This window comes from Phyllostomus discolor, chromosome X (genome assembly GCF_004126475.2).
Source record: "Phyllostomus discolor isolate MPI-MPIP mPhyDis1 chromosome X, mPhyDis1.pri.v3, whole genome shotgun sequence".
NCBI classification, from domain to species: Eukaryota; Metazoa; Chordata; class Mammalia; order Chiroptera; family Phyllostomidae; genus Phyllostomus; species Phyllostomus discolor.
In genome coordinates this window covers 31,830,075-31,854,831 of record NC_050198.1, presented here as the reverse complement: position 1 = coordinate 31,854,831, position 24,757 = coordinate 31,830,075, and the positions used below count along the sequence as shown (strand labels likewise).

The 24,757-nt window shown below is 47.4% G+C and overlaps 1 protein-coding gene across 4 annotated transcripts; it reads right to left on the bottom strand.

The window, feature by feature from the left end:
• Positions 1-6,941: 6,941 nt before the first annotated feature.
• SUV39H1 (suppressor of variegation 3-9 homolog 1) lies at positions 6,942-19,819 on the bottom strand. Of its 4 annotated transcripts, XM_028522700.2 has the most exons (8): positions 19,730-19,819; positions 17,531-17,676; positions 15,539-16,201; positions 9,662-9,808; positions 9,451-9,580; positions 8,891-8,950; positions 8,577-8,669; positions 6,942-8,263 (listed from the first exon to the last, which is right to left on the bottom strand). In XM_028522700.2, exons 1-8 carry the CDS (start codon positions 19,746-19,748, stop codon positions 8,130-8,132), a joined length of 1,392 nt encoding a protein of 463 aa, XP_028378501.1. In that variant the 5' UTR covers positions 19,749-19,819; the 3' UTR covers positions 6,942-8,129. The 4 variants fall into 4 exon arrangements, 3 of the variants coding, with proteins under 3 accessions (XP_028378501.1, XP_028378505.1, XP_028378504.1); XR_004900876.1 differs by lacking the exons at positions 8,577-8,669; positions 8,891-8,950; positions 19,730-19,819 and adding an exon at positions 19,165-19,408 and having other exon boundaries at positions 6,942-7,957; positions 8,031-8,263; XM_028522704.2 differs by lacking the exons at positions 8,577-8,669; positions 8,891-8,950.
• Positions 19,820-24,757: the final 4,938 nt, after the last annotated feature.

The window sequence follows — 24,757 nt, the reverse complement described above, 5'->3', positions numbered from 1 at the left end:
GTCTCGTGGTGTTCATGAGACATGTTTGCTGATATGTTTCCCTCTGGTGTGTTTGCTGGTGAAGGAAGCAGGATGTGAAGCAAGGTGTATGTCCCATGTAGGAATTTCCTCATCAGTTTGTGGGTACTTGTCTGATAGTGTGAAGAATCGGATTTTTTCACTGGTGAATGAACAAGGGCGTGAGGTCTCTGAGTTGTTGGAAGGTATTTTCCCAGGAGGTGAGTGTTCTGATCTGTTTCTCGGTGCATGTCCTAGGGTGTGAGGCCTCTGATATTTTGTGACTATATAGCTCTGAGTGTGAAGTCTGAGCTCTTTGTGGGAGTATGTTCCAGGTTGTCAGATGTCTGATATCTTAAGTGAATATTTGCAAGCATCTTTATTTGTTTGCTGGGATGTATGCCATGAAGTGAAATTCTTATCTGATGTGAGATTTCTGAGCTCATTCTGGGTGTATGTTTCAGGATATGAGGCCTCTGATCTGTTTGTGGGTGTGTGTCCCACACTGACAGCTCTCTGATATATTTCTGTGCATGTTGTTTCTAGGAGGATCTCTGTTTGTGGGTGTGTATCCCAGGATCTGAGCTGTCTGATCTCCTTGAATCTGTATACTCCAAGATTTCAGGTGTCTGTATTTATAAGCTGCATTTACAGCATGTGAAGGCTGTAACCCCTTTGTTGGTTCGTGCTGCAGGATTGGAGGTATCTGGTGTGGTTTGGGTTGTATTTCTCAGATCAGGTATTTGATCTGTGTGTATGTCACATATATGAGTGGGTCGTCTCCTTGCATACATTTGTAAAGGATATGAGGTCTGTTCTCTAGGTGGTTATATGTCCCTGTTTGTAAAATCCCTGGTCCGTTTGTGTATGTATGTCAGAGAATGAGGGCTTTTTCCTGTTCTTTGTATGAGTATGTCCCAAAGTCAGAGGTCTAGCCTGTTTGGAGGTCCTAGGATGCGGGTCCCTGGTCTCTTAGTGGGTGTATGTCCCAGAGAGTAAGTTCTCTTATGTCTTTGTGGGTTTAATTCCCAGAGTATGAAGACTCTTAAGCATTCTTTGGTGAATGTCCCAGAATGTGTGGCTCCCTCATCTTTTATAACATATGTCCCAGGGTGGAAGGTCTCTGATGTCTTTGGAAGTGTACGACTTCAGATGTGAAGTCTTTGAGCCCTTCACAGTTGTATATCCCAGGATGGGATTTTTTTTTCTTTTTTTTAGTGCATGTACATTCTGTTTGCACATAATAGATCACCAAATGTGTCCTCACCCCATTCTTGGAACTTGTTAATATGTTGTCTTACCTGGAAAAGGGGACTTTGTAGATACATAGTAGGTCAGCATCCTGAGATTGGCAGTTATTCTGGATTATCTAGGAGGGTCCACTCTAATCACAAGGGTCATTATAGGAGAAAGGCAGAAACTTCAAGATTGGAAAAGACTAAGTGACTCTGTATGTTGAGATGGGGAGGGACATGCAGCGATGGAAGTAGAGTCACAAAAAGTGATGTGATGGCAGGAGCAGAGATCAGAGAGAGAAAGAGAGAGAGATTTGAAGCTAAAATGCTGAAATCCTCTATCTCTTTATGGGCTATGCCGTAAAATGTCATGCCTGCCATCTGGTGTGTTTTCTGGGTGTAATTTTCAGCATGTAGAGTGTCTCACTTGATTGTGGATGTTTGGTGTAGGATTTGAAGTCTCTAATCTGTTTGTTTTGTATGATCCAGGATGTGAGGTCTCTGACCTGTGTGTGGGCATATATCCAGGCTGCAAGGTCACTAATCTTTTTGTCAGTATACATCTCAGGACATGAGCCCTCTGATCTGTTTATGGGTGTATTCCCGTATGTGTGAGGGCCAATATGTTTCCATGTGTGATTTGTAGGTTTTTGAGGTGTCAGATCGCTTGGTTATGTCCAAGGATGTGAAGTCTCTGAGGGGTTTGTGGGTGTATTTTCCAACATGTGTGATTTTTCTGAGGTGTTTGTGAATGTGTGTTCCAGAATGTGTCTCTCTCCACTCTGTGTGTATTTTGTCAGTGAGTGTCTGATCTGTTTATGGCCATCTTCCCAGGATTTTATCTGACATGTTTCCGGGTGTGTATCTCAGGATCTGTTATCTTTACTCTTTTTGTGGGTAAGCAGTCTCCAGATGAGAAGTCTCTGATTTGTTTGTCATTGTATATTCCAGGATGCAATGTTTATGGATGGTTTGTGGGTATGTTTTGCAGGATTTTATGTCTGTGATCTGTTTGAGGGTATGTGTCCAAGGATGTGAGTTTTCTGAACTGTTTCTGTGCATATTTCCCAGCATGTGGGGTCTGTAAACATTTTGTCACTATATGTCCCAGGATTGATATCTCTGATCTCTTCATGTGTGTTGTCAAGCTTGTGAGGTCTCTGATTAGTTTCTTGCTGTTTGTTCCTAGATGGGAAATCTCCAACTGTTTGTGGGTATATATCCATGGGTATGTGGTTTCTAATCTGCTTGTGGGTATATATCCCAGGGTTTGAGGTCTCTAATCTCTTTTTTTAACTTTTATTTTATTTATTTTCAAATATATGGGAAGGGAGGGAGAAAGAGAGGGAGAGAAACATCGATGTGTGAGAGAGAACATGGACTGGTTGCCTCTCACATGCCCTCAACTGGGGACCTGGCCCATAACCCAGGCATGTGCCCTGACTGGGAATCAAACAGGAGACCTTTTGGTTCACAGGCTGGCGCTCAATCCACTGAGCCACACTAGCCAGGGTTCTAATCTCTTTGTGGATGTATTTCCCAGGATTTTGAAGTGTATTTCCTACAGTGTGCATCTCTCTGGTCTATTTTGGTGTATGCTGAAGGGTGGGCAGTATCTGATCCCTTTGCAGGTATGGGTCCCATGGTGTGTGCTGTGAGGTTTTGCAGGTGGTCTCTGTTATGATCATGGGTGTATGTACTAAGACCTGAGTTCTCTGACTTCTTTTTAGGTTAATGACCCAGGATGAGAGAGATCTTTCATCTAGTTCTATGTGTCTTTCCAACTTGCAAGCTCTACTGTCTGTGGTTGTACATCCAAGGGTGTGAAGTCTTTGGTCAATTTGAGCATCCATGTCCCAAGGTATCAGATTTGTTTGTGGGTGTACATCAGGATGTGAGATGTTTGATTCCTTGTGGTTGTATGTCTCAAGTTGTGAAGGTCTGTTCTTGCATGTTTGTCAACAGTATGTGGTCTCTGATCTGTCTGTGGCTGTGTGTCCCAGGTTGCTAGGTTTTGACCTATCTTTCTTTGTCCCAGCATGTGAGATCTCTGATGTGTTTTGGGTTTATGTCTTATGATTTGAGTTTCTGGTCTCTTTGTAGATATAGGTATCAATGTGTGAGGTCCCTAGTTTATTTCCCAGAGTATGAGTGCTCTGATGTGTTCGTGGATGTATGTCCTGGCATGTGAGGGGTCTGATTTTTTTATGTGCATATGTCACAAGGATTGAGGTCTATGATCTGTTTGTGGGTATGTTTCTGGATGCTATTTCTCTGAAATATTTGTGGGGTATATCTTAGTATGTGTGGCCGATATTTTTGTGCGTGTATCACAGGATGTGAGGTCTGTTCTTTGGGGTGTGTATTTCCTAGAATTTGAATTCTCTGAGCTGTGTGTGTGTGTGTGTGTGTGTCAGGGTGTGAGATCCCTGCTGTTTGTTGGTTTATGTCCAGGATGTGAGGTCCCTGATCCATTTGGGTGTGTATGTCCCACGATTTGAAGTCTCTGAATTATTTGATGTTCTGTATCCAGCAATTAATTCTCTGAATTACATTTTGGGATCTATACTCTAAGTCTCAGAAGAATTCTGAATCCTGGATTCAAGGGTTCTGAGCTTTTTCTGGTCTACATTTCAAGGGTGAGTTCACTAAGCTGTTTGGGTGATTGTCCTAGAATATGCGGTCCCTGAGCTCTTTTGGTTTAAGAGTTCCTTGACCTTTTTGGAGTATATTTTCAGGTATGGAAGTCTGTTCCTCTTGGGAGGTCTCAGTCCCAGGGTATGATATATCTGATTCCTTAGGCATTTGTTTCAGGCTTCCAAAAGGTGTGTGTGTATGTGCACATATGCCCCAGTTAGTTTTCTGAGCTGTTTGGGGGTCTTTGTTTGGTGTGTAAAATCTCTCAATGCTATCTATGGTGGTCTCTATGCAGAATACGATGTCTCTGAACTACTTAGAAGTCTCTCCTTTCAGGAGTGAGGGCCCACAGCCCTCAGATGAGGACTCTGATGTGTTTGAGTGTGCTCAGGGTGTCACCCTGTGAACAGTTTTGAGCCCATGTCCTAGGGAATGAGTTCTCTATAATGTTCTGGCTTTTGTCCTTGGGTATGATTTTTCAGAGCAGTTTCAGAATCTTTTTCCCGGAGTTTGATGTCATTCTATTGTTTCAGACCTCTGAGGTGTATATCCCAGAACATGAGATCTCTAATCTACATATCCCTTGGTGGTGAGGTTCCTAACTGTTGGGGTGTGTTTCCAAGGGCACGGCAGTTCTATTGAGGGAGTCTGTGTTCCAGGATATGAGGTCCCTGATTTACTGAGGAGTCTGTTTTCAGCATTTGAGGTCTCTGAGTAGTTTGGAGTTGTTACCAGTTTATGATGTCTCTCAGGTGTTTGGGGGTGAGTAGGTCTCTGAGCCATGTCCTAGGGTGTAGGTTTTGTTAACTCAGATCTTTTTTAGCATTGTGTGTCTAATGTGTGGGGTCTCTGGGAAACCTATGGGTCTGCTTTCCAGATTGTGAGGTTAATAAACTTTCTGAGGGTTTCTGTTCCATAATGTGAAGTACTTGAGCCAAGTGCACATATGTAGCTAGATGTACTGTCTCTGAGCCATTTATGTATCTGTCCCCCAGGTTAGAAGTTCTCTGAATTGTCTGAGAGCCTACGTCCATGATAATGTGAGGTCCCTAAGCTGTCGTGGTCTTTGTCCCAGTTGTGAGGTCTCTCTGCTGTTAGTGGCAGACTTTGCACAGAATGAGAAGTTTCTAGGCTGTTTGGTGATCTGTGTCCATGAGTGTCATGTGTCTTAAATCTTTCTGGATATGAGCACAAAGGGTGAGTTCCATGAATGGTTCTGAGGTCTGAGTCCAGGGTGATATTTCTTAATCATTTAGAGGTCTGTGCTTAGAGTGTGAAGATTCTGAGCTATTTGGGGACTTGAGCCCAGGATGTGAGGTTTATAAGCTGTTTGGGGTCTGCGTCCAGTTTGTGATCTCAGAAATATTTGGGATCTGTAGATTGGTTATAGCCTCTAAACTACATAGTCTGTATTGAGGATTTGTGTCCAGATTTTCAGGTCTTTGAGCTCTTCCATGAACTAAGGCCTGAGCTGTTTGGGGATCTGTCTCAGTATATGGAGGCTCTGAGCTATTTTTAGGAAGCCTGTGTCCAGTACGTGACACCTCCAAACAGGAATCTGTGTCAAGAACATGAGGTCTCTGAGCTGGTTTAGGGCCCGAGTTCCCAAGTGTAGGATTTGGGAGCTCTTGGGTATAGTATGAGCTCAGGGTGAAGGAGTCTCTGAACTGTCTGACCATTTTTCTCTCAGTTTTGTTAAGTTTTCTGAGGAATTGGTGTCTGTATCCTTGGTTCTCAAGTCTCTGAGCATTGTGGGGGTCTGTAGTCAGGTGTGAGGTCTCTGAGCTGTTGCACATAGATGTTCCCCAGGGTTGGAATGCTCTGAACGGGGTGTCTCTGGGCCATTAGATCTCTATGCTCTTTGGGGTCTAAGACTTGAGGCTTTGAGTTGTTTGTGGCACCACATTCTAGGGGGTGAGGTCTCTGGGATGTTTAGTGTTCTATTTTTCAGGATATCTCTGAGTGATCTGGGGGCCGAGGTGTGAAGTGTCCAAGGTATAAGGTTTTGGAATCATTTAGGGATCTGTGTTCTGGGTGTGAGGTCTCAGGTGTTTGGGCTGTACCTGGGGTATGACATCTCAGCTGTTTGAGGATCTGTTTCAGGATACGGGGGCTCCAAGCAGTCTGGGAATTGATGATCAGGGTGTGAAGACTCTGAATAACTTAAGTAGCAGTATCCCAGGTTGTGAGGTCTTTGAGATGTTTATTTCTATCCCAGAAAGTTCCATGATGTGTTTAGAATCCAGATCCCAGTGTAGGGAACAGCAGTTAGGCTTCAGACCTCTTTGCATTTCGGTGCAGCCTGAGTTAGTCAGGGCCTGTGTCCAGGTACAAGATCTTAAAGTTGTATAGAGATGTGTATTCCAATTGTGAGGTCCCTGAGGTCTGGGGTCAATACCCAGAATATATAGTCTATGAGCTGTTTGGAGGCCTGTGTCCTAGGTGCTGTGTGGGGAAGTCTCTGAACTGTTTAGGATTCTGTTAGCTGTGTGTAAGTCTTTGGGCTCTTTGGGAATCTGTTACAGTATGAGGTCTCTGGGCAAAAACAAAAGGGACAGGCTCAGATTTAGGTTGAGGGATGATGAAAACTGGTATTTCAAATATTATCTCCTTGTTCTCCACTTCGTAACCTGGTCCATATTAGGTGCTCAATAAATATTTACAGGAAATGCAAATATAATAAAAGCACAGACTTTTCTTTGAGTGGAGTAGGCAGGTTCTGGGTTGAAAGCATCTAAGAGCTGGGAGGGTCCAGCTAGAATTGTATATTTTTGTATTTCTACTATATTTATTTCTTGAGTCACTTTTGTTTGTGGCAAGTAATAATGGTTTGCCCATTTAGACATCAATGGGTTTAGTTTGCTTTTTCAGTGCATTTTAAAATTTAAGTATAAAGCAAGCTTATTTTTAGGTCAAGATGTTAGGTAGATGATGGTGCAAGTGGATGGTGCTGTGAGGGGGTGTGCTAGTCAAATGGCTGAGGTTTAAGCAACATGTCCCTGGGTACCCCAGCTACCAGCCTCTCATACCCCCAATCCCCACCTACATGAGGTCTTCAATCCCACACCTTGGTTTGTTCAGTCAACAACTCACTTTATTGATGCCCACCCCAGGCTGGGTGGGGCCAAGGAATATACAACAGAAAAAGCAGATTCAGTCCATGCCTGAAAGTCAGTCTAGGGTCAGGGAGCACGGACACACAGACAGCCACACAGATCTGGTGGCAGGGCACAGTCTCACAGAGGGGCACTCTGGGCACAGGTAGTCAGGGAAGGCTTCCTGGAGAAGACCTCACAAGGGAAGGAAGGGGTGAGGCAGCCATCAGAGCCTTCATCTTCTGTACATCTGTGGGCAGGTAACTTTTGAGACTGTACTTGGCCTGCCATATGGGCCCTTTCCTAGGACCCACCTCCACAGTTTTCAAGGCTTCCCTGAGACAATCTATGTGGGCCAGGTGCTTGGCTCAGTGCCTGGCACCTCATCACCACCCCATCAATGCACATTTTTGTCCTAAGTGCTATCTACAGCCTACCTAGGTCTTGGTTCCAACTCTGAGTAGTCCCAGCAGTCATCATACGCCAACAGGGGTCCCAGGCGCCTTCTGTGCACCTCACGGGCAGAGCTCAATCTCAGCCCACCTTAAGGGCTTGGAGAGTCAGGACTGCCTTGCTCTTATTGGCCAGTGGGCCATGGGCATCCACTCTCCTTCCAGGGGCATGTAGGCATCTACTTCTTGGATATACAGCCTACATGTGAGCATAAGCAGAATCTAGTCCCTATCCCTGCAAACCCCCTTTCTTTCACCAAGTGGGCTGGGAAGTCTGTGCTCTTATGTCAGCCTGCCCTGGGGCAGCTTCCACACTCTTGGAGCAGTAAGGAGAAGGCCTGCAACAGACCCCTCAAGCTCCAGGCAGAAACAGGTACATAAACTCCTTTTTATTCTGCAGCTGGGGCTTACCCCTTGGACCTCCTTGACAGGCCATGAATCCTAACTTCAGAAACTCCTGATTTTAACAAATTACTTCTCAAGGTGGGCAAGGGGTTGTAAGTGCAACCCATGGATGGAATTGGGACTGGGAAAGGGGATTTCTGGAAGTTGGTATTCACCACAACCCCACGCACAGGGCAGGTGGGGGCAGGTAGAGGCAGACAGGAGGCAGCCCTGGCAGTCATTCCTCAACTGGAGGGCAAGTGGGTAGCAGGTGGATGGGATGAGTGGCTTTAGGCCCCACAGTCAGTCTGGTCTCAGACTTTGAAGGGCTAGAAGAGGTATTTGCGGCAGGATTCAGTCCCACACTTGCATTCAATACGGACCCGCTTCTTGGGGGAGCCAGGGAGCACGGCCAGGCCAAAGTTGGAGTCCATGCGGGTGCTCTCCATGTCCACGGGGTCCACTGTGGAGTCACACAGCCAGGGAGGGTGGGAGGGGGGGGGACTTGTTAGAAGGCCTAGGTGAAGTGTCCCATTGCCCCTTTACCATGAGACCCAGGGATCTTGGGGGATGGGAGCAGGTCTGGGATGTGGGTCAGGAGGGGATCACGGAATTGGTAGTTTGGGACTAGAGCCAGGGCTTAGCACCTGAGGGTGCTGAAGTGTTAGGAAGATGGCCAGGGACTGGGTGGTTGTGGGGAGCAGGGGGTTGTCTTCAAGAACCAGGAGGGTTACGTTAGGCAGAGGTCTGGGAATGAAGGCTCACCTAGGCATCACAGGGGTATCTGAACTCTCCTGCCAAAGAAACCCTCTTGAGTGTCTCAGAGGTGGCCAGATTGTCAAGTAGGGGACTGGCTGGAGGCCATAGGGCAGGGGTGTCAAACTCATTTTCATCAGGGGCCACATCAACCTTGCGGTTGCCTTCAAAGGACCAAATGTAATTTCAGGTTGTATAAATGTAGCTACTCCTTAACTAGGGGCAAGGAGCTTGGTGCTGCCACTGGGTAGAAACAAGGTGCCAGGCTGGATAAAACAAGGTGGAGGGCTGGATTTGGCCCAAGGGCCTTGTGTTTGCCACCTGTGCTATAGGGTATCTGGCAGCTTGGAAAGAGGAAAGCTAAAAAGGGTTAGGAGTGAGGAGGGCTGGGGGACTGTGGATATTTCAGACAAGATTGGAGTCAGGAAAAGTATAGTTATAACTCTTGAGCCAAATGTCCTCCTCCCCCAGGAGTACTGGGAGAAGTTGGTCCAAGGGTTGGGAATGAGGGGAATCCCAAAAGGTAGGCAGGGGTCCCTAAGTCCAGATGGGAGACTGGGAGTCAGAAAGAGCGTCTTAAAGCTCGTTGGGGCCCTAGGTGGTGAAGCTCAGTGGATTGAGTGCTGGCCTGTGAATCAAAGGGTCACTGATTCAATTCCCAGTCAGGGCACATGGCTGGGTTGCAGGCCAGGTCCCCGGTAGGGGATGCGTGAGATGCAACCACACACTGATGTTTCTCTCCCTCTCTTTCTCCCTCCCTTCCCCTCTCTAAAATAATTTTTTTAAATCTTTAAAAAATAAAAAATAAAATAAAATAAAAAAACCTCCTTGGGGAGAGGTCCTTGTGTCCCATGTCACTGTGTGCCCCTGCCCCCAGTCCCTTGACACCCCCACCTTGCATGTTGTAATCAAAAGTGAGCTCCTCGCCTGCCCAGATGGTTCTTGTGGCAAAGAAAGCAATGCGGGGTAGCCGCTCATCAAGGTTGTCTATGAAGACGTTGTACACCTGGAGATTGGGATCGCACTGGGAGAAAAAGAATAGCAGGAGGGTAAGGAGGGGCCCAGCCTGCTCCTCCCGACCCCCACCCGCCTGCAGGATACCCACACTGTGGTTGACAAAGTGGGAGATATTGCCATAATAGGCGGCATCCACGGTGTACACATCCTCCACGTAGTCCAGGTCGAAGAGGTATGTGGCACCCTGGCGGTCGTAAATCTGGCCCCGCCGCTCCGCCTCCTCTGAGGTAATGATCTGGGGAGAGGGTCATGGGGGAGGGGGAATTGGCCAAGAAGGCTCAGGAAAGCAAGCACAGTGCCTGGCCCCCCAGGAGGAGAAGAACAAGTGAACAGGAAGGTACCCCCACCCATATGGCTGGCAGGCATGGACACACAGGAGGCAGTGAGGCACAGGGTCTGTCAGCCCTCCTCAGGGGGCTGGGTCTCAGCTGCCTACCACCCATCCCTCCTCAGGCCTCTGGATGGTCTAGGAAGTTTCTAATGGTAGACAGAGGCTGGCCACAAGGTCCAGTAATGAGACAGTAGTCAGACAGACAGACAGAAACACAGATATACCTCCATCATGAGAGAGCATAGTGAGACATAGACCCAAATCAAGGGCAAGAAAGGAAAAGACCTAGGGCTCAATACAGAGGGGATAGTAGAGCAGGGGAGATGAGGAGAGGCTGACTGATCCAAGGCAAGAGGGCCTGAGGCATTGCAGGATCTAGCACAAGAGAACCAGTGCAGAACCATGTACACAGTAATGAAAAGGACACAGAGACTGAGAAGAGCTCTGGGCTGGTGGAGAAAGGGAGACTGAATAGGAGACTCAGGAGAGCTAGAGGCAGAGAGTAAGAAACACTGATAGAAGCTAAATATGAAAGACCCAGGTCCAGAAATAAGACCCAGATCCCTGAGATTCTCAGATGCAAACAAGAGGCTGATGCCAAAAACACAGAAGGAAGATGAAAAGAGACAAGAACTAGATAGAGAGGAACCCCTTCCTCAGCCCCCAGGCTTCTCTTCCTCCTTGGCTGGGTCCTCTGCTGGCCTAGTAAACATGAGGCTGCTTTACCTCTGGTAGCAGGACTACCATCCTAGCCCTGACCTGTCCTTGCTTCCCAAATGCTGTAGATGGATTCTCCACTCCAACCCTGCCCAACACAATCTCTCCTCTCCATCCCTCAAGTTCCCTCTCCCCCTTGGGGCCAACCACAGTCTTCTGGTAATCCTGACCATGCCAGTCTCTTGGTGAGAGTCCCCCAGTACCCAAGACTGCCCACACTTCAGCCCAGGATTCCTCCAGACCAGGCTTATCTCATTCTCCACTTGCAGGTTTCTTCCCAGCTCTCAAAGACAAGTGTCAACATGGTGTACAACACACAGCAGACACTTAAGAAATGCCCTTTTTATTCTTTCTAGCCCAGCAACCTATCCTCTGTTCAGCAGTGGTCCTGTAGAAAACTCAAACACTCTCCCCTCCTCCCCCACTGCCCATCACCAGCCCCCTCCTGACACTGGATCCACACCAGCCTTCTTCCTTGCTCACCCTCATGCCAGCTAGTGACCATGCTGTTTCTACTTCCATATCTCTCATTCTAGCCTTCACCACCGTTTTCTTCAGTCAAGATGGCCACACTAGTGTCCTGTTGCCTCCTTATTTCTTACACCATCATCTAGCCTTGCTCCCTGTCGAACGCTGAGCAACACCTTTAGAAGACCACGATTTATCCCTCAGATCACACTGCTCACTGCCCCATACTTCAGCTTTTCCTTCAGGAACCTGGCTCCTCTATACCCCAAGTTTTTATTTATTTATTCACTCATTCATTCAGTGGATTTTTATAAGGCTTACCCTGTGCCTGGTCCTAGCACTCAGGAGTCAGTAGCTACTGGGGAAGACACAAGGACCAGGCTGGGTTCCTGTTCTCAGGGGTCACAACTGACTGGGAAAGACAACACAGGAACCAAGTTTGGTCCTGGCTGTCAGGGATCAGTTTAGGGGGCAGTCACAGGGACCAGACCCAATACTACCCTTCATGGGTCAGTCTTGTGACAGAGAGATGGACTCAGACATCCACAGTGCTCAGAGTTTGAGGGGCAATGAGAAAGAGAGACACCATCTAAAGCAAGCTGCAGATCATGAAGGGCTTTGACACCAGGTTGAAGAGTGGGGGCTCTCTCCTGAAGGACACAACAGGAGGCACAGAAGCATTCTGAGGAGGACACTGAGGCCAGTCTCCCTCTGGAAAATGTGCACTCCTCTTGTGGCATCAGCTCCACATGTCACTTCTCTGTGCAGCCTTCCTGAATCTCCTACCACAACCTCTCTGAAGCCCTGGGATTAAAGGGCAGCCTCTGCTGGGCTCAGAGCACGCTGGATCGTTATCTGAGCTGGCCTTTTCAGCCCCTCCCCAACAAGAGGGAATGCCCTACAACCACCCCAGTCTCATCTTCCTGCCAGTTCTGCTCCTACCTGCTCCCCAGTCTCACCAGGAATGAGTCACACTGCAAGCCCTCCAGGGCACAAACCGTTCCTGCTACCTTTTCAGTGGCACTCTGTAAGGGTTGGGCCACCCTGAGAACTCAGGAACAAATCAAAATCAGTCCATGTCCTCTGCTCCCTAGCAACTCTCTAGAATGACTGGGTAAGATGGATGGGCTATAACCTGGCAGCTTGTTGATGTGAACAGGAACCAGAACACTCAAAGTACGGTTGTTGCTCTGACCCCTCCCTGATATAGAATCCAGAATATTCTCTCCCTGCGCCTGTTTGCTCAGCCGAAAAAACAAACAAACAAAAAAACCCCAGAAAACAAAAAACTCCACTACGTTTTGGCAGGGCACCAATTTTAGACACTTGGGCCTTTCCTTCTACCCACTTGACTAGCTTGATGACTCTGAACACTTTACTATGCCACTCTAGGCCTCAGTTTTCTCATCTACAGAATGGGAATGACAATGACAATAATCCCAGCCAGACAGGAGCTGTTGTAAAGATCCAACAAGATGAGGAATGTGAAAGGTGTTTGTTTGTTTTAGTTAGTAACCAAGCAGTGTTCAGAGGGGTTATGAGTCCTGGATCCTGTCAAAATTTAAGATGCTCCCTTTATTTTATGTGCCCTTCCCCAAGAAAGAAAAAATTGCTTATTAAATGATACGCCCTTTTAATTAAACTAATTGAGACTCACCATCACTTCAGAGCTGTTAATAAAACAAGCTATCATTCTCTGTTGGGTGAGGGTGGAGATGTTCTGACAGAAGGTGGAAAGATGGAAAGGTGGAAAGGCAAGAGAAGGGCAGCTCCTGTTAAGGGACTGTCGGTGCAGAGGTAGAGGTAGGACAGTGAAGGTCTTTGTCCAGATTGTGCGGGCTGTGTGCCCTCAATTATGTAACAGTAGATAGTGTCTGGGACAGCACCACACAGTCAAGTAAATTAATATTCCTACAATGAAATTTATGAATATTCATACCAAGTAGGATAAAAAGACTAAATAGGCCCAAATCAAGCCCAATTAAGTTTTACAGCCAGATGGATTACAAAAAACTTCTGGTTTTTTGAATCTTGGAATGTAATGGCTTACAATGAGTGAAGACTTACTGTATACCGAACAGTGTTTGAGTGCTTCACACACGATGACTCATTTAGTTCTCATAACAGGTGTATGAGGTGGGTGCACTTATCATTCCCATTCTACAGATTAGGAAACTGAGACACAAGGAGGTGAAGTGACTGCCACTGAGTGGTGGAGCTGGGATTCAACCCTGGGCAGCCAGGCTCTAGTGTCCACCCTCCTGCCCATTTTGCCATGCTGCCTACTCACAGAGAGATAGATTAGTTTGGCCTCTGTTGCCATCAGGAAGTCCCACAGGTTTGAGGGTATTGGAGGGGGGCCTGCAAGTTGCTGAATGTAGCAAGAGGAAGGCTAAGAAATAGTTCAGAGAGAATGTGTGAAGAGTAGGACCAGAGTCGCTGAAAACCCCAATGTTTAACAGTGTAGATGAGTAAGGACACTAAGGAGGAGCAGCCAGAAAAGTACCCTGGCCCAGGGGACTTTGGGGTGCCTAAGGGCTGCAGTCTTCCTTCTCCTTGCCCCAGGATCTTCTGTGCTGTAGACAGCCTTTCCTTGAGATGGTCAGAACAGTAGAGTGAGGCCAGAGATACAACCTGTGTTGGACTTCCCCTAGTACTGCTGGGCTCCTGTGCAGTCAGGACACTGTAGACCATCAGGTGCTCTGGAGTGTGCACATATCCTCCTCCAGAATGGTGACATCCTCTGAGGTGTTAACATCACCTCCCCACTGTTAGCATCCATCTGAGGTCTAGACACTTCCTCCAGAGTGTCAGTACACTGAGGGTGTAGACACATCCTCTAGGTTGTAAACCTGATCTCCTTTAGACGGTCACAATCCCTCTGGGGTGAGGATACTTCTTTTTCCTGTCAGGACAGTGTGGATGTGGACACTCTCTAAGGCCAACCACCAGGGTCCTCTGCAGTGTGGATGGCTCGCTCTCATCCTCTGGGTCACTCTGGGATATGGATACCTCTTCCTGTACATTGTCAGGATCTCTCTGGGGTATGGCCACCTCCTCCTCCTTCCAGACTGTCAGGTCCTTTTGCATGTGGACATTTTCTCCACCAGACCACCTGGATTATCTAGGGTGTGGACACCTCCTCATCCAGATTGTCAGGGTCCTCTGCAGTGTGGACTGCTATGCCTCCAGATCATCTCAAACACCCAGGGCTATGACCCTCTCTACTTTATAGTTAGTTAAAGTGGGAGCCTCTCCTACTAATCAGAGTCATTACTACAGTGTAGACATCCTCCAGGGTGTGCCCTTTACACCAATCTCTGTCATTTCCCAACCACAGCAACCCCTAAGAAACCTGTGGAAATATGGAGGAATTTGGGGTTGTTATCATGACAGGGTAGTCATGAATTTAAATGGTCCAGGGATGTAAAATGTGCCTCAATGCATCAGATGATCATACATAACAAAAAACTACCCCTCCCCAAATGCCCACTGTCTCCCACCTTTGAACGTGACACTTGAAGTTGCAGGCACTTGACAGTTATTCACCCAAATCCCTTGTTTTCCACCTGTGCACATGGCTAATCCCACTTCTCAGCTTCCCCTGCATGGAGGTAAGGCCAGTGACTCGGTCCCAGCCAGTGCATATGGACAGTAATGATATACAGTGTGTACAGGCCATTAGGAATCTTCCCATCTCCCCCCATTCTTGGCCCGCTTATCAGGCATGGCTGAGGATCCAAATCAGCCTAAGGCTCTCAGGCATGGCAAAGGCATAAGAAGGAAAGAGCCTAAGTAGCCAGGCTGCTGTGTAGCAGGATACTACCCAAGCACCCATGCTAGACTGTTACAGAAGCAAACAGACTTCTAACATGCAAAGACACTAAGACTTGCAGATTGCTGGTCTTTCAGTGTCCTGCAAGTCTAGAAGAGGAAGCAGCCAACCTCAAGGCAGGTCTATGTCCTGCTCCAGGCTGTGTTCCTTTTGTGCAGATTAGTAAAAGGTGCTCTTTCTGGGAAGATGCTGCTTAGCAATAAGCTGGACCCTTATAAAATGAGAAGAGAAGTGCCTTTTCAGGTGACACAACCCTGTGCAGACCACAAGACCCATTAAAAGGAAAACTGCCTGCCTATGCTCGCTTCAGTAGCACATATACTAAAAAAAAAAAAAAAAAGGAACACTGCCTGGATTTCAGTTCCCACTCTCCTCTTCACTAGGTACCCTTATGAAATCAACCCAGTCAGGAAGTGTTTCAATGTGCTTTTAACTCCCAGCTTGGAATACTCTCCCCTGCCAGGATATTCCTATAACTTGGATTAAACACCCCCCACCACCTTTACCACAGGAAAAGCAGGGAAGTTGCAGGCACACAATGATGAGAACTGAGCGCACACAGTGGGAACACAAAGTGGGAAGAGCCGCACACACGCGTGGCCCTGTCTCCCTACCTCTCCCACGTACTCCATGACGAAGCTGTTCTTGCGGATCTTCTCCAGTGTGCGGACACCCCAGCCTCGTCCATCATCCGTGCGGAAGATACAGAGGTTATAGCGGATGCCCTTCTGTACCACACGGTTGGGGCAGTCATAGCCACAGCGGCAACGGGAGTTGCACTCATAGATGGGCTGCCCAGCTCGCAGCCGTACCTGGCCCTGGTCATTGTAGGCAAACTTGTGCAGTGATGCCCCAGGGCAGCAGCCTCCAGCGGGTGCCCATAGGCAGTCCTGACACTCGCAGCCCACAGCCACTTGGTTAAGGGTGATGCCCTCACCAACACGGTACTCATTGATGTATACAAAGGCCCGAGGGGGACCATCCAGATCCACCTCATTCTCCACAGTGATGCGTCCCAGATGGTTGCGCTTGGCATTGAGCTCCTGTTCCCAGAGTTGGAGTGCCCGTCTCTGCTTGGCCTTCTGCACCAGGTAGCTGGCCAAGCTTGGGTCCAGATGACGGGGTGGCTTTGACCGATGGTGCCGCCGGAGCAACTCTTGTTCTAAGTCCTTGTGGAACTGCTTGAGAATGCGTATACACTTGAGATTCTGCCGTGGCTCCCAGGTGCTCTCTGACTCTGGGTATCCACGCCATTTTACTAGGTAATACTCCTGTTCCTGTTGGAGGGACAAGAGGGACAGGGGCCACCATAAGTGGTGAGACCCTTGGGCCAGCCCTCGTGGGACTTCCATCCCAAAACCAATGGATAACACCCAAACCACTCCTCCCGCCTTTCTGGAATGACTCCATGCATTGGTTAAAAAGCATGGGCTCTAAAGCCGGGCTCACTAGGTTTAAATCCTGCTCTACTTATACTATCTGTCTAAATTACAACTATTAATTTAATCTCCTAAACCTACTCCCTTTTCTGTCTTCCCCATCATCAGCTCCCTCCTGCTAGGTGTTCAGGCCCCGACTCTTGAACTCATCCTTGACTCCTTTCTCTAAAACTCCTCACATCTGCCCTCAGCAAATCCTGTCAGTCCCACCTTCAGACAACATCCAGAATCCAACCACTTCTAACCGTTAGCACTGCCACCACGATCAATGTACTCCTGGAGTGCAGCAGTAGCCTCCTCACTGGTCCTCTTGCTTCCACCCTTGATCCTATATCCTGTTCTCCACATAGCAGCTAGAGGGACCTTTTCTTGCTGAGAGAAGGCTACAGGACACAGTTTAACTACACAGATTCTAAGTTAGACACCCTGGGTACAAATTCTGATCCTGTCACTCCCTAGCTGTGTGGCCTTGGACAAGTTATTTAATTTTGCTGGGCCTCTATTTCCTCATCTGTAAATAAGGGGAAAAGCTAAAAAAAAAATTAGCATTCATTATGTAGCATGTGCTGTTCTAAGCAGCTTATAAGTATTAACTAATTTAATCCTCACACCTCTACATGAGATAGATACTACTAAGCATCGCCATTTTACGGATGAAAAAAATAAAGTACAGAGAATTTGCATAAATATCTTGGGGGTTGCATGACCAGGATTTGAACCCAAGTATGCTACCTCCAGTCTGTTCTCTTAACTATGCTGCCATTATCTCCTCTGGCCCTGATAACAGTTCCCATTTCAGTGCTGTTGGGGTGATTAAATAAGTCTCTGAGGGGAAATGCCTTGCACATGGAAAGTGCTCAATAACCACTAGCTATCCTCACCCTACTCCTAGGGCTCAGCAGCTCCATCATTGCAGCTGGTTTATATTCTTGGGAAGGTGGAAGGAGAGAATTATTTGGGTATTCCTCCTAACTCTTGCCTCCCTCAGAAAACTATTTGGTTTCCCTACTAGTAAGACAGAGATGAGAAGAGGGCCTACTAACTCTATTTTTTTTAAGATCAGAGGAGAAAATTCCCTTTGGAATCAAATGCAGACAGTGGGGGGCAAAGGGGAGGAAGCCAGCTCCTTGAGACACCCCTGCCCTATCATGGTCACCCCAGACTCACACGTATCTTCTTGTAATCACACAGGTACTCCACTTCAAAGTCATAGAGATTCCTCTTGGAGATACCGAGGGCAGGGCATGAGAGCTTGGCCAAGCGGCACAGGTCCTGTAGTTGATTCCAAGAAGATTTGCAACACACACTGCAGCCTAGAACAAGGGGTCCACAAAGAACATTACTGCGTATCTTGTCAAGGCCTAGGGTCAAAAGGCACCCCAAGTCTTTCCTGGGACTTCTGAAGGACTGCCTTAGTGAAATGTTATCCACAGGTCTTCCCAATGCTAAGACCTTTCTACCATAAAAATGTGCCAGTTCCTTCAACCCCAATGCTTACTATCCAAGGCTACCCCTTGGAGCAGCAGACCTCAAAGAAAGATCTACCTGTATGGATTGTCCTAAAGGAATATATTCCCAGAGCTCCCAACTCCCTGTGTACCATTCCTAAAACTGCCTGCAAAACCAGCCTGGTGTTCAGGAACTAATCCTCCTTGACTTTGCAAAAAGGAAGAGAACGACCTCCCATCTCAGTAGGGTGCTTTGCTGCAAGGGCATACATAGGTAGGGTGTTAAAACCTCCAGGGCACCAAACAAACTGGAAAGACTGGTCTGAATCTGAAATCCCCAGGGCAGGAAGTATTTTGGAATTATTATTATTTTTTGTATTTTCACAAGTGTAGTTCTGGGTGTATCCCATACATTACCTAACACCCCCAGTGTGGTCAGTGGCTTTCAATAGTTCTGCAGCAAAAGTCTGAATTTTCACATTAAATAGGAGAAATAAAGATGCGAGATAGCAGCACAGGATAGTCCCACCTTATAGTCTAGTTTCACCACTGAATAATGCCAAACTTAAGTTTTCAGGTCTTTTTAGATTTCAGCATTATGAATAAGACATTGTGAAGTAGTATTAGATCACAGGAATCATCCTTGAATGATTAGTCTGGGTGCCTTAACCCAGAAGGTATATTTTTTTCACATTGCATTTTGACTTTTTCTGCCTCATCCCCATTTCTGTGAAGGGTAAAGCTTGCCCAGAGGAATTCAGGAACAGGCAAAACAGTAATAGGTCAGTGACAATGATTCCTTAAATATACCTGGAACGTATGGATCTGGGGCTACCAACATTTTTCGAGACCCAGATTTTTTAAAAAGCCTTCTAAATCAAAGATTAAAGACATTCTTAATGTGCTTTAGAAGCTATTTTATCAGATCATTTCACAAAACATTTATTCCAAATGTGGTCAGTCAGTCCTCATCCTATTAACATTTTCCAACTCTCATTAAAAAAATCAAACACTCATGATGAAATGCACTAGATGACAACCTAAAAATGTACAAGAGCTTTACAACATTATTTCATGTGCATTAACCCCTCTTCCACCTAGCCAGGCCTAGTGGAGACTCGGCCTGTACCCAAGCCTTCCTCTCCCTATGACGTCTCTTCCTTTCAAACCCCTGAACTTGCATTTGAAACCCCACTAAAGTGCTGCCAACTCACATCTCCAGCTGCTGGAGCCGCACTGACCACAGGTGGAATCTCCTGTCCCTTCGAGGTCCCCCCACACTTGTGGAACCCATCCTTCCCTCAGCTTTCCTTACCCAGAGAAGCCCACCCCTCAACATACTGACAAAGTCACCTCCTTTTCCCTGCACACTTGGGGAAATCACCTCTCCCATTCGGGAAACCCCTGCCCCTCTTCCTAAGGGAGTCCTCCCTACTGCAGACTCTCCCCTCATCACGTTGAGAGGAGATGCCCTTCCCACAATATTCCTCTATAACCCTATTCTGAAAATGAGGTCCGTCCCCTTCCCTTCCCTCTCCTTCCGGCATCTCGCGTGGACACCAAGCGGGTAACGGTCACCGGCGACCGATTTTCCCGCGCGCGGGCGCGGCCTCGGGGACCAGCCACCCCCGCGTGCGCGCGCGCGCCCGCCTTCGGGTCGCTGGTAGAGGCGCGCGCCCCCCTCCTGAGTCCCCACTTCGCCCCGCGCCCGCAGCCTTCCGAAGCACGCGCCCCCTCCTCTCAGCCCCGCCCAGCCTCGCGCGCCAGGCCCGCGCTCCCCGAGCCCCAGCCTTTCGGTGCTGGGCTTCCGGCATCCAGCTCCGTGGCTTCGGACGCCTGGGTCCTGAGCCCGCGACGTTACCCCTGTAGCCCACGCAGCCCGGCCAGCAGGCCGCCGCTGCTGCTACCACTACTTCACCTTTTAAATTTTCCGCCATCTTTCCCCACGGCTAACGACATTCGGGCCTAACTGGCCTCGCGAGAAGAGAGCTCGCGCGGGCGTGGCCGAGAACGCGTAGTCTATTGGCCGCGCCGCACCTTGAGCAACGCCCGCGCGGACCAACCGGCGAGCCGTGACCGAACCCCTCCCGCCACTCCGCTCGGTCCGAAGGCGGGTGCTCGCCAGCGCTACACCAGCGTGCGTCTGGGCGGTAGCATCGGAAGCGGCTGCCGAGGTTGCTGGGTGCCTTAACTGTCCGCGGTTCTGTCTGTCACGCCATTAGCCAATCCCGTTGTCAGCCAGCCTGCCAGACCCAGGCAGGGGGATGGGGGAGGGGGGCAGAAATCCTTCGTTCTGTCAGACCCCCAATTACTACCATCAGGCATCCCGTCACCACATTTTAACCCCAAGCGGGCCATGACACCCCTCCTATGGTGGACCAGGACCAGACTGCTGCTCAGTCTCAAAATCCGTCCAGACTCAAATAGCACAAAGGGTCAGTCATCACAACTGCAGAGTCAGACCCCACCCGCGATTCACACCATCAGTCACTAGCAGCAACCATTCATGGCCCTCCCCGCCAGAGGCAAGTCCCTAGAGACGGACATGCAGTGCTTACTAACAGCCACACTGCTAGTCAAGTCAGCCTGTCACTGCCTGAGACGATCCTTTCCTCATTAGCAGTCACACCAGCAGCGGTTTCTCCTGCTACCGTTGTCCTGGCACCTGCTCTGAATCCCCCCGGGGAAGTCATCTCATGCCTGCTCAGGAAGCCCCAGCGACCACCCATGCCCCCAGGCAGGCTGCAATTAGGTCAGGCCTGGCTGGAATTGTCCACGTTTCATGTAGCCCTGACAGGCAATCACACGATCCACCATCACTGGTCAATGACTGTCATTCCCACCATGATCAGATAGTTTATTCCCTCAGAGCAAATAGTCACAGCAACTAAAAGTAGCGTTAAGCCTCCGCACCGCCTGTCAGTGGCCAGCAGTCTGTCCTTTCTCAGGGAGGCATACCCCCAACAATTAGACAGTACCCTCTAAACCAGGGGTGTCAAACTCATTTTCACCGGGGACCACATCAGCCTCGAGGTTGCCTTCAAAGGGCCGAATGTAACTTTAGGACTGTATAAATGTAACTACTCCTTAACAGTTAAGCGAGAGCTCAGCACTGCTGCCAGGTAGAGACAAGGTGCCGGGCTGGATAATACAAGGTGGAGGGCCAGATTTGACCTGTGGGCCTTGTGTTTGCCACCTATGCTCTAAACCATCAGGGCAGCTGTGATTCCAACATAGTACAGCTATAGAGTCAGGCAGCTACAAATACACTTTCAGTTGGTCAGCTGGCCTGTGACTCATTCTGCCTGCCCCTCATATTGTCAGTCATCCAGGTAGCCATACTCAGCATCCAACTGAGCACATGGTCTGTCAAGCATGCTGTGATTTGGTCAAGGCAGACAGCCATCTATCAGGGTGCCTGTCAGAGAGCCATAGAGCTGTCCATCAGCTAGCTTGAAATCCCCTCAGGGTAACCCTCCTTTGTATAGCATAAGGCAGCAGTAGCATCCAGACACTCCCTTGGGCCAGGTGTGATTCCTAGCAATAGACATCCATCCACAGCATCCTGCCAACCATGGGTCAGGAGTTAGCCAGCATGTCAATCCCTCAGGAGGTTTCTGGTCTTCTACACTGTGAGACCACCAGCCCTACTTAGTCCCAGGCAGTCTGTAATTGTTAGGTATTTAGTACCACACAGCATTGGGAAAACTCACTGTCAGTTCTTGAAACTGCCCCTTTCCTTATCAGTCCATGAGTTATGTAGTCAACCAAACAGTTATACAGTTAACCAAATGGTTGGTCTGTCTGCTTGTCTGTCAGTCCAGCTGTGAACTGTTTGGAGAACTGACAGCCCCTCCTTGCCGTGGGTGGAACAGTCAGCAGCATAACTCCCACCATGGATTCCCCTTCTTTCCCTTATTCCTTCTAGAACAGAGTCTATTGCTAGTCCTCACATGTCTCCAGTGTCCTGGAGCAGGCAGGACCCTCCCACTCCCAGGTGTCCAAGAGATCTGTCCAACCCATGAGAGTGGTTTAAAGCATCACCTTTTTTTAAAAATTAATATTTTAATATATTGTTAAAGGAATTTTAAAAGGGAAAAAAACTCCCTAAACATGATGTTTCCTTGTTCCTTTCCAGTTTTTTCTATATATACATTTCCAAAGTAAGTATTCTATTTATACACATATAAATATATAGGTTTTTATTACAATTTACATTCAATGTTATTTTGTATTAGTTTCAGGTATACAGCACAGTAGTCAGACAATCATACACCTCACAAAGTGCTCCCCTGATATTTCCTGTACACACTCGGCACCACACATAGTTATTACAATATTATTGACCATATTCCCTATGCTGTACTTTACATCCCCATGACTATTTTGTAACTACCTATTTATACTTTTCAATTCCTTCGCTTTTTCATCCTGTTCCTCAAGCCCCTTCCCCTCTAGCAATCATCAGTCTGGTCTCTGTATCTATGAGTCTGTTTCAATTTTGTTTGTTCACTTATTTTGTTCTTTAGATTACAAATATAAGTGAAATCGTATAGTATTTGTCTTTCTCTGACTGACTTATTTCACTTAGCATAATACCCTCTAGGTCCATCCATACTGTCACAAATGGTGAGGTTTCATCTTTTTTATGGCTGAGTAATATTTCATTGTATATATGTACCACCACTTCTTTATCCACTCATTTATTAATTGGCACGTGGGTTGCTTCCATAGCGTGGCTATTGTAAATAATGCTGCAAATGAAGATCAGGGTGCATATATTCTTTCGAATTAGTATTTTGGGTTCCTTTGGATATATACCAGAAGTAGAATTGCTGAGTAATAGGCAGTTCCATTTTTAATTTTTTGAGGACCCTCCATACTGCTTTCCACAGTGGCTACACCAATCTGCATTCCCACTAAACAGTGCACCAGGGTTCCCTTTTCTCTACATCCTAGCTAACACCTGTTGTTTGTTGGTTTATGGATAATAGCCATTCTGACAGGTGTGAGGTGATATTGTGGTTTTACTTTGCATTTCTTTCATGATTAGTGATGCTGAACATCTTTTCTTATGTCTATTGGCCATTCATATGTACTCTTTGGAGACATGTCTATTCAGGTCCTCCACCTATTTTTAAATTGGATTATTTGGGTTTATTGGTGCCAAGTTGTATGTGTTCTTCATAAATTTTAGATATTAATCCCTTTATTGGATGTATCAAAGCATGACCTCTTTCTATTTGAACCTGGAGGGACGATGTGGGGGTTTTGGGGGGAGCATTCCTTGGCCTTCCTCAAACAATATAGGAGAGTTGGTAAAGGCCTAGATTCTGGTAGTCTGATGACATGAGTTCAAATCACAACTCCTCCATAAACTAAATTGTGTGGGTTTAGGCAGATTCTTCATCTGCAAAACCTGAGACGAGTGACCTTGGAGTCCCACTCACCTGGTAAATGAATCTTTCAAAAGCACTAGCACCTATTCAGGAGACCTCCCTCTTATTGCTCTGTCCTACTCTGAGCCACTTGTCTGTTCATTCAGCATTAATTTAGTGCCTAGTGTGTACATTGCCTAGTCCAGTGCTAGAACCAAAACAGAGTTTTATCCACTCCAAGCTGCACGAGTTTCACCTGTTTTAATGTAAACCTCATATTGGAGTGTAGCACACATATGGAGAGTATACAGACCATGGGTGATTGGTGGAGTGACTTTTCACCAGCAAATATACAAATGGAACCAGAACACAGGTTAAAGAACAGCATAGCCAGGCAGGGCACCAGAAGCATTTAATTTTTTAACATCTCTGAAATCAGGCTGAATCTCTTAAGCACTGGTGGGTCATATAATTCAATTGTCAGTACTTTTTTGTCTTTCTTAGTGATACATTAAATAATCATGTATTTTATAATTAATGGTGACTCAGGATTAGTGACAGCCAATAATAACAGCAGCAGAAGCTACTGTTTATAGATGCCTACAAGGAGCCAGTCACTTAGATCTGCATCTACTTTAATTCTGGCTACATCCTATGACATAAGCATCTTCATCCTCATTTTAAAGACTGAGAAAACTGCCCTGGCCGGTGTGGCTCAATGGATTGAGTGCCAGCCTACAAACCAAGGGGTCACTGATTTGATTCCCAGTCAGGGCACATGCCTGGGTTGCAGGCCAGATCAGGCCCCCAGTGAGGGGCACAGGAAAGGCAACCACACATTGATGTTTCTCTTCCTTTCTTTCTCCTTCCCTTCCCCTCTTTCTAAAAATAAATTAATAAAATATTTTTTAAAAAAGACTGAGAAAACTGAGGCTCAGAGAAGTTAAGCAACTTGCCCATAGTCAATTCTTTTACCCCAGGCCTGTACCTGCCCTAGCCAGGGCTACTGGGTATTCAGAGGTAGTATGATGTAACGTCTTTTCTAAAACAAAGCCTGTCCAAGGGGTCCTAGAACACTGGATTTCTAGGGCTTCATTGGGGTTGAGGGGGTGAGTTGGGAGGGGGTAAGTAGTATGACAAGTCCTTCCTAGAGTCAGTGCTTGTTCTGAGGACCTGGCCTGGGTGGGGTGGGAAGTTGAGTGGGAGATGAAGACTAGTAAAAGAATTAAACAGAACCTGAGACTCCCTCCTTTTCCAGCTTCTCCAGCTGTCGGGGAATTCTTAAGGGGCAAAGCCAGCTCCCATTCCCCACACCTGCAACCTCACTACCCTAGCTGCCCCCAATGCCTTCTCCCACTAACCCCCCAACCTGCACCCCAGTAGTTCCAAATTTCTTCTACTGCTCTTACAGATGAAAGAAGCCTGCCCTCTCTGGAATCTCCCTCACCTTGGTCTTTCTCCCCTTCTCCTTCTCTAAAGGCAGGCTCTCTGAGACCTTTAATCCACCAGATTTCAGAAACGGAAAGGCGCAGACACCTTGATTCTAGGCTTTAATGTACAACAGTTTC

What these genes read in the sequence shown, in the direction of transcription:
- SUV39H1 (XM_028522700.2), bottom strand. An exon ending in GTGATTACAAGAAGATACGT is followed by an intron (nt 16,202 to 17,530) that starts GTGAGTCTGGGG and finishes TCCCTCCAACAG; the next exon opens with GAACAGGAGTATTACCTAGT. An exon ending in TCATGGAGTACGTGGGAGAG is followed by an intron (nt 9,809 to 15,538) that starts GTAGGGAGACAG and finishes CCCTCTCCCCAG; the next exon opens with ATCATTACCTCAGAGGAGGC.